Source organism: Oncorhynchus masou, chromosome 24 (genome assembly GCF_036934945.1).
Source record: "Oncorhynchus masou masou isolate Uvic2021 chromosome 24, UVic_Omas_1.1, whole genome shotgun sequence".
In the NCBI taxonomy this organism is placed as follows: domain Eukaryota; kingdom Metazoa; phylum Chordata; class Actinopteri; order Salmoniformes; family Salmonidae; genus Oncorhynchus; species Oncorhynchus masou.
The window spans coordinates 38,937,339-38,950,502 of NC_088235.1; the positions used below are offsets into that span (position 1 = coordinate 38,937,339).

Here is a 13,164-nt window from a genome sequence, read left to right on the forward strand (position 1 = left end):
TGCTCCAAAACCGCCATAAAAAAGCCAGACTATGGTTCGCTACTGCACATGGGGACAAAGGTCGTACTTTTTGGAGAAATGTCCTCTGGTGTGATGAAACAAAAATAGAACTGGTGGGCCATAATGACCATCATTATGTTTGGAGGAAAAAAGGGGAGGCTTGCAAGCAGAAGAACACCATCCCAACCGTGAAGCACAGGGGTGGCAGCATCATGTTGTGGGGGTGCTTTGCTGCAGGAGGGACTGGTGCACTTCACAAAATAGATGGCATCATGAGGGATGGAGAAGTATGTGGATATATTGAAGCAACATCTCAAGTCATCAGTCAGGAAGTTAAAGCTTGGTTGCAAATGGGTCTTCCAAATGGACAATGACCCCAAGCATACTACCAAAGTTGTGGCAAAATGGCTTAAGGACAACAAAGTCAAGGTATTGGTGTGGCCATCACAAAGCCTTGACCTCAATCCTATAAAAAATTTGTGGGCAGAACTGAGAAGGTGTGTACGATCAAGGCGGCCTACAAACCTGACTCAGTTACGCCAGCACTGTCAGGAGGAATGTGCCAAAATTCACCCAATTTATTGTGGGACACTTGTGGGAGGTTACCCAAAACATTTGATTCAAGTTAAACAATTTAAAGGCAGTGCTACCAAATACTGATTGAGTGTACGTAAACTTCTGACCCGCTGTGAATGTGATGAAAGAAATAAAAGCTTAAATAAATAATTCTCTCTACTATTATTCTGACATTTCACATTCTTAAAATAAAGTGATGATCCCAACTGACCTAAGGCAGGGAATTTTTACTAGGATTAAATGTCAGGAATTGTGTGAAACTGAGTTTAAATGTATTTGGCTAGGGTGTATGTGAACTGTATATCCGAATATCCACAATCGTATTGCGTGCATATAACCGTACTCGATGTCCCATGTTCTTTGCTTGTCATTTTGTCGAATGAGTAAAGGTCCTTAAGATGTATTTACTGAAAGATCTCTTTACTAGAGCTTCTAAACCCAGATCTTCTCTAAAGGGAATTGGTGTTTCTTGACACGTAACCTTTTTTGCAGCGATTGTGACATTTTACCTATTTCAGAAAAGTCTTTAAAACCTGGAGAACCGCTGACTAGGGAATCATTAGATGCATGCAAATGAGCCATTTGTGAAGTCAATGTGATGTCGACCTTTGCAAACGTAGGCAGCTGGGATGTCATGACGTTCCCACAGACGCTCTTTATTGACCAACGCTCTAGAGATGAGTAACTTTGGAAACCGCCCCAACTCACTCCCCATCTTTCTCACCCATTTCCTCCACCTCCTCCCCCTTTTGCTACGTGCTTATGCTTGGCAAGCTGTTTCCATGGAGCGCCAGTCCAAGGTACAGCTGACCCATGCTGATGAAGAAATGGAGCCAGGGCTAATGAGGGACATATGTTGTAACTGCCTCATTTATGACGCATGCAGTCTTTCACAGTGCCACTGAAGTATCAATCTTCCTATAGTGCTCTTGGTTGGTTGAGGTGTCTCCCCATTCAGCACCAGGTGTTAGGCTACTTTAACTTCCCCCAGTGTTGCATTACACTATCGCTGTCTGTGTGTGAGCTCATTAAGATATCCAACTGACTTTATTTGCTTTCAGATGCATGACCCCAGTCAGTCTTAGAAGGACAAAGTTGGATTCAAGTTCAGAGACAGTCTGGTTCACAGAGCCCCCCAAGTTTAGCTTTCAAGCCCTCTCTGTATCCAGATGGATTCTGTGTTATTTGGTCGACATCCAATGGGGAACAGTGCATTGGTCCCTCATACTAATAGTTTAGAGGCAGTGCCTAACGCAATTCTGTCAGCGTTTCTTGAAAACCCTGAAGTGATATTTTTTGAGACTGTTATTTGAATAGACTACACAATTATCATTGTAAAGATATATTCTTGAGAACCTGTTTTTCTACAGTTTGGCCTGTTGGTGGAGCTGTCTTGTCATTATGTATTATTGCTTTCCAGTGAACCAGAGGCATTTTCCCTGTGTTCTCTCTCTCAAGTGCTTTTTAACTTCAGAAAGCAACCTATTTATGCCATTAAGTTGTAGATGATGGCATGGAGAAATATATATATATATATATATATATATATATATATATATATATATATTTATTTATTTCAAATTGCTGAGGTTATTATGACAACCTTTCTGCTCAGAAATAGACTGAAGTGTTTTCCATTAAACGGTCAATACAGTTACTCTAGAATAACTGACTGGAAGTACATGTGTTGTACATTGTATAGGGTCATATAGTGTCAGTCATATTAAAATTATTGTGAGCCACAGAGCAAATATTTAAACCAGCCCATGGGTTTTAGGAAGTGCTTATGTGGGAAACATCAGTGCAACACTATAGTCCTGGAACAATCCTGTATTGTCGTTAATATAATACAGGAAGGAGTTGTAAGCCAAATGTACTTAAATGCTTAACACAGTTATTTGCACAGAATATGTAAAATTGCACTATAAAGTGCTCTTGTGATGTGCAAGCCAAATGTATGTTTAGATGTTTTTTCTTGAAGGACCAGTGCAGTCATACAAGATTGGCTGGTGTTTTTATATACAATTCCACACTGAGGTTGGAATAATACTGTGAAAATTATGATAATTCCCTTTTAGTGTAAGCACGGTTTGAAAAGACTATCTGAAATTTCAGCCTGTTTTAGTGGGATGGAGTTTTGGCTTGCCTGGTGACATCACCAGTTCATAAACCAATAAGAAAAAGTTCCAAACCTCTGGCAATAACATCTTGTTTTCAGTTTTCCCCTCCCCATTCAGACTCCCAGACAGTCTTAACAAAATTCTTTGCCAAGAAGCTATTTTTCATAATAAGGCACTTCATTCTTACCCAGAAGTTATTTCATATTGAGATTAACCGCTGCATTGGACCTTTTGATTAATGTTGTTTTCCCTCCACCCATAATTGTTTGCCAGAAGAACACTAGAACCTTTCATATTGTTATGAAACTTAAATGTTAAAGGGATACTTTGGGGTTTTGGCAATGGGGCCCTTTTTCCCTGAGTCAGATGAACTCGTGGATACCATTTTTATGTCTGTGTACAGTATGAAGTTAGTTTCAGGTAGTTTCAGGAGCCAATGCTAACTAGTGTTAGCATCTAATACTGGGCAAGTAGTTAAAGGACCTCATTGCCAAAATCCTGAAGTATCCCTTTAAGATCAAATAAAAATGTCTTTGTTTCATGCCTTGTAAGCAACAGTGAACTGCATCCTTATGGGCCTTTCCCAACAATGCGGAGAGAGAAATTATAACACAAGGAATAAATACACAATGAGTCATGATATCTTGGCTATATACACAGGCTACCAGTTCCGAGTTGATGTGTAAGGGTGCGAGGTAGATATGTACATATAGTTAGAGGTAAAGTGACGAGGCAACAGTATAGATATGTGACGGGTCAAGAGTTGGTGCAAAGAGGGTCAATGTAGATAGTTTGGGTAGCTATTTAGTTGAGTGATTTGATTGAATTTATTATACCATTTTTACATACATACAGTGGGGCAAAAAGTATTTAGTCAGTCACCATTTGTGCAAGTTCTCCCACTTAAAAAGAAACACTGTTTCCCATGCTTGTTCAATGAACCATAAACAATTGATGAACATGCACCTGTGGAAGGTCCTTAAGACACTAACAACTTACAGACGGTAGTCAATTATGGTTACAGTTATGAAAACTTAGGACACTAAAGAGGCTTTTCTACTGACTCTGAAAAACACTGCAGTAAAAGAAAAATGCCCAGGCTCCCTGCTCATCTGCGTGAACATGCCTTAGGCATGCTGCAAGGAGGCATGAGGACTGAAGATGTGGCCAGGGCAATAAATAGCAATGTCCGTTCTGTGTGATGCCTAAGACAGCGCTCCAGGGAGACAGGACGGACAGCTGATCATCCTCGCAGTGGCAGACAGGTACAGGCAACAACAACTGCCCGAGTTACACCAGGAACGCACAATCCCTCCATCAGTGCTCAGACTGTCCACAATAGGCTGAGAGAGGCTGGACTGAGGGCTTGTAGGCCTGTTGTAAAGGCAGGTCCTCACCAGGTTTTGTCTCACCAGGGGTGATGGTCGGATTTGCGTTTATCGTCGAAGGAATGAGCGTTACACCGAGGGCTGTACTCTGGAGCGGGATCGATTTTGGAGGTGATGGGTCCGTCATGGTCTGGGGCGGTGAGTCACAGCAACATCAGACTGAGCTTGTTGTCATTGCAGCTAATCTCAACGCTGTGCGTTACAGGGAAGACATCCTCCTCCCTCATGTGGTACCCTTCCTGCAGGCTCATCCTGACATGACCCTCCAGCATGACAATGCCACCAGCCACGCTAATCGTTCTGTGCATGATTTCCTATAAGACAGGAATGTCAGTGTTCTGCCATGGCCAGCGACGAGCCCAGATCTCAATCCCATTGAGCACGTCTGGGACCTGTTGGACCGGAGGGTGAAGGCTAGTGCCATTCCCCCCAGAAATGTCCGGGAACTTGCAGATGCCTTGGTGGAAGAGTGAGGTAACATATCTCACAGCAAGAACCGGCAAATCTGGTGCAGTCTATGAGGAGGAGATGCACTGCAGTACTTAATGCAGCTGGTGTCCACAACGGATACAGACTGTTACTTTTGACCCACCCTTTGTTCAGGGACACATTCTTTTGTGTCTGTTAATCACATGTCTGTCGAACTTGTTTAGTTTGTCTCAGTTGTTGAATCTTGTTATGTTCATACAAATATTTACACATGTTAAGTTTGCTGAAAATAAACGCAGTTGACAGTAAGAGGACATTTTGTTTTTTTGTCGAGTTTACACACACACACACACACATTCATTCATTCATAAAGGCACTCCAGCCGGTGACACGTCCACATCCAATTTAAGAAAACCATCAAGGATGATAACAAAGCTTAAAATATTATTTCCATTGTGGTCCTAACTATACTGAACAAAAATATAAACGCAGCATGTAAGGTGTTGGTCCCACGTTTCATGAGCTGAAATAAAAGATCCCAGAAATGTTCCATATGCAAAAAAGTTTATTTAGATCCAATTTTGTGCACGTTTGTTTTCATACCCGTTAGAGAGCATTCCATCGTTGCCACAATAATCAATCCTCCACCTGAATGGCATATCAAGAAGCTGATTGACCAGCATGTTTGCAGTTTTGTCACACAACACAATGCCACAGATGTCTTAAGTTTTGAGGGTGCCTGCAATTGGCATGCTGACTGCAGGGATCTCCACCAGAGCTGTTGTCAGAGAATTGAATGTTCATTTCTCTACCATAAGACGCCTCCCGTCATTTTAGAGAATTTGGCAGTACGTCCAACCGGCCTCACAACCGCAGACCACGCATAACCACGCCAGCTCAGGACCTCCACATCCAGCTTCTTAATCTGCGGTATCGTCTGAGACCAGCCACCCAGACAGCTGATGAAACTGAGGAGTATTTCTTTCTGTAATAAAGCCCTTATGTGGGGGGAAAAACAAATTCTGAGTGGCTGGGCCTGGCTCCCCAGTGTGTGGGCCTATGCCCACCCATGGCAGCACCCCTGCCCAATGTATGGATTGAGGCCTAATTTATTTATTTAAATTGACAGATTTTCTTGTTGCATGTTTATTTTATTTTTTATTTAGTAGTCTTATGGCTTGGGGGTAGAAGCTAGTCCGGGTCCTGTTTAGTTCCGAACTTGGTTCATCGCTACCACTGGCCATGTGAGAGCAGAGAGAACAGTCTGACTTTGGTGGCTGGAGTCTTTTGAAAATGTTTAGGGCTTTCCACTGACACTGCCTGGTATAGAAGTCCTGGATGGCAATGTAGCTCCTTGTGGTCAGATGTCAAGCAGTTGCCATACCAAGCGGTGATGCAGCCAGTCAAGATGCTCTTGATGGTGCAGCTGTAGAACGTTTTGAGGATCTGCGGGCCCATGCAGAATCTTTTCAGCCTCCGCGGGGTAGAGGTTATTTTATTTATTTTTATTCCGTTCCTTCACGATTGTGTTGGTGTATGTAGACCATGTTAATTCCTTAATGATGTGGACACAGGAACGTGAAGCTCTCTACCTACTCAACTACTGTACATCCCTGTCGATGTGAATGGTTGCTTGCTCCATTTCCTGTAGTCCACAATCAGCTCCTTTGTCTTTCAGGTCACTGACCTCCTCTCCATAGACGGTTTTGTCGTCGGTGATCAGGCACACCACCGTCGTGTCGTCAGATGTAATGATGGTGTTGAAGTCGTGCGTGGCCACGTACAACTGTAAATATGACAATGTTGAATGTGTTGTTGCCTACCTTCACCACCTGGGGGTGGCCTGTCAAGATGTTCAGGATCCAGTTACAGAGGGAGGTGTTCAGTACCAGGGTCCTGAGCTTAGTGTTGAGCTTTGTGTTGACCTTTGAGGGCACTATGGTGTCAATTAACAGCATTCTCACATAGGTGTTCTTCTTTTCCAGATGGGAGAGGGTAGTGTGGAGTGCAATAGTGGAGTGGATTGGGATGATGATGTTGATGTGAGCCATGACCAGCCTTACAAAACATTTCATGGCTACAGTTGTGAGTGCTACGGGGAGATAGTCATTTAGACATGTTACCTTGGCATTCTTTGGCACAGGGACTATGGTGGTCTGCTTGAAACATGTAGGTATTACAGACTGGGTCAGGGAGAGTTTATAATGTCAGTGAAGACACTCACCAGCTAGTCAGCGCATGCTCTTAATACGTGTCCTGGTAATCCATCTGGCCCCCACGGCCTTGTGAATGTTAACCTGTTTAAAGGTCCTACTCACATCGGCTACAGAGAGCGAGATCGCACAGTCAGCCAGAACTGCTGGTGCGCTCATGCATGGTTGTCACTTGCCTCAAAGCAAGCATAAAAGGAATTTAACTTCAGGTAGGCTCGCGTCACTGTGCAGCTTGCGGCTGGGTTTCTTTTTGTAGTCCGTGATAGTTTGTAAACCCTGCCACATCCGACGAGCGTCAAAGCCCCCTTCAAGTTAAACTGGTAGAGTACTGAAATACTTTTGCAAGGTTTTGCTCTTCCCTTTTATTAAAATAGTTGACTCCACGGATAGGCATGCTTTTTTCCACGGATAGCAATGCTTCAGCAATTGTTGTTGTTACACAGCCAAGTCCTTCTGCTTTGGCTTCATGAAGATATATATTATTTAATAAATATGAAGTGGCAGGGAGGCTTTGCAAAAATGGGATCGGAGTCCAATCCGGTATCCAATCAGGATCAAATATCCATGTGCAGACAGTAGAGCAGGACGTGATTGTTATGGAAATGAAGCTGGGGAGGGAGGACACTGTCCTTCTCCGGTCAGTGTATGAGATTCATCTTTTGTCTGGCTCCTCTACAACGAGACAGGCTGACCCCACTCTGCTAGACTTCAGAAATTGGGAGTCACTCCCGTTCGTCGTTCGTGGCAATTATCCGGTTCACCAGCCGCTGCAATGGGGTAATGGACCCTTTCCTTCCACCCATATAAGTTGCCATTGTGGCTGTTGTGTGTTATTAAAATGGCGATTCTCTTCCGTCAAGGACGGTGAGGGGATATCACAGAAAGCGTGTAGTTAAAAGAGCGTCAAGCAGAAAACCAATATCATGATTGTTGAATTTGTAATATATGGTTAGATATATGTTTAGTATGCTTAAGTTGTACCTGCACTGCAAGGCCTACGTTTTTTAAATGCTTATACTTAATGCCAGCATGCAGTTGATCAATAAACATGAAAAATGAAGCAATCAATGGGGTGAGCAGCTGTTGTAGGTAAGTGTACAAAGGAAGGGGAACACTAACCCATGTGTCAGTAAATCTGTCTCCAGCTCCATGAGACAAGACATCCTTTACAGTTTGCAGCGGCAGTTTTTTTATATTTTTTTATATATGTCTGGCTCTTTCTTAATCTCTGAAAGGTACCGCCTATGATCTGGAGGCGGTGATCAATTGACTGAAAAGGGCACAGTGGACTGGCCACGGTATCCAATTTGTCACCGTTTCAATAGTTTGATCAAGCTCACAATGCCACGTCTCTTCATCATTGTCTCTGTTCTAGCTCCGCTAAACAGATATCTTCTCACGCTGGTTTCAGCATTAATTGATGACCCTTGCAGGGCGAAAGATCTTTATGTGCTTTAATTGTTTCGGTGGTCATTTTGGACCTCGTTGGATCCATATCTTCTAAGTTTAGCATCTCTGCGTCTTTTCTAAAGGCCTAAGGAAGTTTAAGACTTTTTTGGGGCATTTCTTTCTTGTTCAATTTTGTAAACATGTTTTAAGACTGAACCACGTTAGAGCTTGGTGCGGAAAACTTCCAAATGGAAGCTTTCCCAAGTCGGGTGCTTATGGGATATTCGTAAATAAAATTGAGGGTGAGAATTGCGGAATTTGTGCAGAGAGGGATAAAAGGCTCTTCGTGGTTGAGGTTCATAAAATATCTCTTGTGTAAAACATGAATCACAATCGCTGGGTTGGTGTCCCAATTCTTCCAACTGGCAAGGATAATAACACTTCCTCTCTCCGTAAGCCATGGAGTGATGTCATTTCAGTGAGGGTGTTAAACTCTGTAAGACCTTGGCTATATCCTCTGCTTTTTAGACTGAAGTATTATTACAGTAACGTAACATTCAACGTTCAGCAACGTTCACTGATGTTTTCCAAACATGTTGATGTGCTACTGTTTCTCATGTGGTGCCCTTTTTTTTCTTTGCAGCTGACAGCCCGCTCCCTACCGGCAGTGCAGTCTGATGAACGACTCCAACCTCTGCTTAACCACCTCAGGTAATTGGCATCATTAGTAGCATTATTGCTTTCTCTGCTGCTGCTTTAATTTATTCATTATGACAATATAGTCATTATGGTTGCATTCCCAAAAAATACAGCTTGACAAAACTAACGGGGCAGGAACCCGATTTGAAAGGGTACTGAAATAACTGTGGTGAACTCGCACCTTGAGTCCTCTGTTGAAAAGAAGCCCTCCCCCTCCAAAGAAAAACCTGTACTTGTTTATTTTTAAGTTAATTTCTAGGTCGACTCAAATTCACGTCACAAATGTTCCTGAATCCGCTTTGTGTGCCACGTTTCCCAGAAAAGGCCTAATGTTCCTAACACTAGATTCCCTCTGAGACCGTGTCCCCTCTGTCTCCGAACACTGTGATAATGGAACGCAAACAGCAAGGCTAATGTGTCAACTGGAAGCCAGGGATTTTATTTTTAGAGCCAGGCCCTGACAGTATCCACCCACCCATGACCGACAGACTGCCTGAGCAAAATAAAGGCAAGGAATCCCTCTGTATCGCCACGACGACCTCTGCAGATTACAATTTCCCGCAATCTCTTTTTTCTCCCTCCTTGAAATCTCTTCCACACATGCTCTCTTTCAATGGCTTTCTGAAATAGCCTCAGGCGTAGTCCTCTGCTCTGTGTAGGAGTGATCCAACCTGGGCCCTACAGGTCTAAAGCCCATCCTGGCTTTCAGAAAAGGACCCACCAGGAAGTCCTGGGCTAGGTTACAGCCCTTCCACCTGCGTCTCACTGGCCATCAATGATTGTAAAGGATAGGGAAACAAGAAGCATTCCCCAAAGGCAACTCTACCAACCAGCTGTTTCATTTGGTTTTTAAGGAAGTCCGATTGAGGCCTCTTTTAATTGGATCCGTCATTGCAGGCACTGCTGTTGTTGTTTCGACTGCAGAACGCTTCCCACTGTGTTGCAATGCATGGGAATGCATGCTGGGGCAGCCAGATAAGGTAGTGTCATGGGGCCAGCCTGTGCCCTCGAATCAAACCTGTGTCCTTAAGCAAACTAGCTGTTGAATGGAAACGGGAAAACAAGAGAATTTGGACACAGAGGCAATAGCTGGCGGGGCCCCGCTCCATCAGAATGGAGCAGGCAGCATAAGCCCAAAGCCTGTGCTTGGACCGTCGGTCGCTAGGTCCCACAGATGATTCCATTTCACTTTGAGACGTTCTGTGGTAAAAGCTAGATTACCAGGGAAGGATCCGGTTTCATCCGCAGCCAAAGTTGTCTTTGTATCTCTGGGAACCACAAATGTGGCTTAACTGATTTTCAAAAGGCAGCTTCTGGAGTGCATCATTGATCCCCCTTTAAACTAATGCACACCACCTCTCCTTTAGAATTTAAGGCATACTAGGAAAACTCAATAAATTATTTGGACATACATTCTGAATGATGAATGTGTCATATTTGATTAAATACAGTTATAATTCATTATTTTCCATGAAATGACAAATTCTAGATATTGGTTTAACGTAAGTTAACATGATAAATCAATTAGATGAAATGTCCTCATCTAAGTAGCTTGCAGATATAGTAAAACTTGTGACAGTGGCAATGGCACTGAGCTTTACACCGTTTTCGTGATGCCGAAAAAGGACCTTGTTTAATAAACACATTTCTTTTAAATGATCGCCATCTGACCCTTTTATATTCTGTTAATGTTGCCTCATGGGCAATACGTGGTCCAGGCCTCTAATTTAAGTCAAAGGATATGGTTTTACAAACCTGATTAGCCCGTAACCCGGCTGTTGAGCTCCATTTAATCGAGTGGCCTTTCAAATGGCATTTAGTCTCAATTTCTGTCATCTGGATTATATCAGTGCCGTAAGGCTCTGTGATCGGAGCGAGAAGACGCACATCACATGTATTAAGCTTTCGTAGGTTAAATACGGTTTTCACCTTTACCCATGGCATCAAATCAAGATGCCTAAATTAGGCCATTTGAGAGGACGCAATATTTAGATTTTGAAAGTGTGAAATGAAATAAATGAATGTATCTTCCTGCAATTTTCAGACAGTTAAGTGTTTTGTTAACTGGGTAAGATTACGGAGGTTGTGTAATACATAGGGTCTCTGGGGATCCTCTTCATTGAACAACTGTTTTTTGGCAAGGCATACTGAAGTTGCACAAAGACAAGTCAGTTAATTTATGGAGGGCTCCTGTTCAAATGTCAGGCACTGGTAAATCAATCACACAGATATCGATCAATGGGATTGATCTTGACCAATGTAGCATTTTGCTGGGAGGGACAATAGAAATGGATACAACAGCAGAACATGCAGGAAGAATATTACTTTTGACTTATTCCAGAAAAATGGTCACTGGTCCCCAAACTTTATTTGAGAAACATTGCATATTTCCATTTGGGACTTATTTCCCAAATGTAAGGGCATTTGAAACATATTTCTCTATGGAAATTGCAAAAAATGTCTCTGCAATCCACCATTCAATGAAGTACGACAGACTTATTTCTGTATTGTGCACAATTATAACTTTCTATGAGGACTCCGGAGAATAAGCTTGTTATCATGGACTGATCCCTAACCATGTAACCATGTCCTGCTGTAGCACTTTGTAGGCTAATGACTGTGTTATTTATCTGGACCTATTGTTATAGACAGGAGTCATCTATTTCTCTTTGCCCCTCTCTTGTTGGTCCATTTCTGTCCTTGTAGCCATGCTTACGTGGGTCAGGACTACAGCATACAGAAGAGTATTGGGAAAATTTCTTTGGAGCAGATCGATCCGGTGAGTATGCATTGAAACACAAAGGGCACATTTATACTAGGGATGACAAGTAAGATGGATGTTGATTATATCAGAACAGAAATGTAACCTGTCATAGGTGGACAGAACTGCTGCTCCAGGATCTCAGTATTGGTCCATACTGTATGTTTCCATCAGTGGCGTAGTGGAGGGTAAATGTCTTTCACGCACCTTTTGTGGGAACAGTACAGGGAGTGTTACTTTACTCACCGCGAACCGAGGTCAGCATTTACTGTTTTATTACCACTTACATCGCTGCTTTCCCATAATCACACCTCCTTAGGATCACAAACAAGTAGCTAGTTCGCACACAGTCTTAGTCCTTTTTAACTTCTTGTCTATTGTTTGCACAGGGTCATGTCATGCTTATAAGTGTTGGCAAATTATCTCTTCAGTCTTTACAAGGATTACTGTTTGAAAGGCAAAAGCGCTCAGATTTCATACCGAATGTCTTTGCGTTAGCGACACAGCCGTTCTCTACATGGACATTCAGAAGGGGTTTTTAATGAACCATTGTGGTCTCTCATAGGGGCAGTTAAACTGACCGAGGCCACAGCTCAGCCTCACTGTGCATTCTTCACTTTCTCCATTTCAGAGACCACTGCTGTTCCAATTAAGTTGCTCGTCAGCAATTGCTAATTTTGTCCTTCAGATTTTCCTTGCATTTACTCGCCGTCAATGGAAGTAATGTATCAAATTAGAAGCCCTTTTACGATCTGGTGCATAAACAAGATCATTTCCTTAGGAATCAACGGGCTCGACTAAAAATGTTTGCATTCAGAATGAAACGTTCCCTGCCCCCAATACAATAGGAAATGTCACCCACACAATGCTTTGTTTTCTTTTTCTATGCAGAACATATTTAGTACTACATTTTTCAATGGCAAAATCACAGCATTCTTTCTAAGTCCGCTGACGCAGGCATGGCATGAAGGTGAGCAGGAAATGGATAATAAACCAAGGCTATCCGTCGATCAGGAAAGCAGCTTTTGTCTGGTCTACTGGCAAGACTTTCCTCTACTACTTGGTCCTGACATCTGCTACCAGAATTAAAAGGCTGTATGTGATCGAGGTAGTTTTTTTTCTACCTCTGATCGGCACCTGTGATGTTGGCCTTGAGCTAAGAGTGGCTAATACAGGACCTTGTGATCCCCAGACGACTGGGCTAGACGGGCACCGCAACCCCTCTCTCTCTCGCTGGTCTGCTAAATCAGCGTTCCTCCTTATCAGCAATTAATGTTTTATTTATAATGAACTTTTCATTACATCTCTGTGCTATGGTGAGGGCATTAAAAATAAAATGGGAACATGGAACAAGATAGGAAAGTCTACAGGAAGGCAATTGTATAGAGGTGCATGTGCTTTATTTACATGATATTGAGCTGTATTTATTTCACAGTACCTAACACTGTGGAAGCCAGGCCTCGATACATGTTTAGCTTAGTCTGGATTAGGATATCACAGGTAACATAACAAACTGGCTGCATATCTGTGCTTTCATAGAGCAAAAATAAAATATTGAATATGGAGTCATTGGTGGATGAAATGGTTAA

At 42.7% G+C, this 13,164-nt stretch overlaps 1 protein-coding gene across 1 annotated transcript in view; it reads left to right on the forward strand.

Moving 5' to 3' along the window:
- prim2 (DNA primase subunit 2) overlaps positions 1-13,164 on the forward strand; it is a 103,887-nt gene that overhangs the window by 51,831 nt on the left and 38,892 nt on the right. Inside the window, exons 8-9 of the mRNA XM_064933870.1 lie at positions 8,759-8,826; positions 11,521-11,593. Of these exons, the coding sequence (XP_064789942.1) occupies positions 8,759-8,826; positions 11,521-11,593 (141 nt within the window). The remainder of the gene's footprint in view (positions 1-8,758; positions 8,827-11,520; positions 11,594-13,164) is intronic.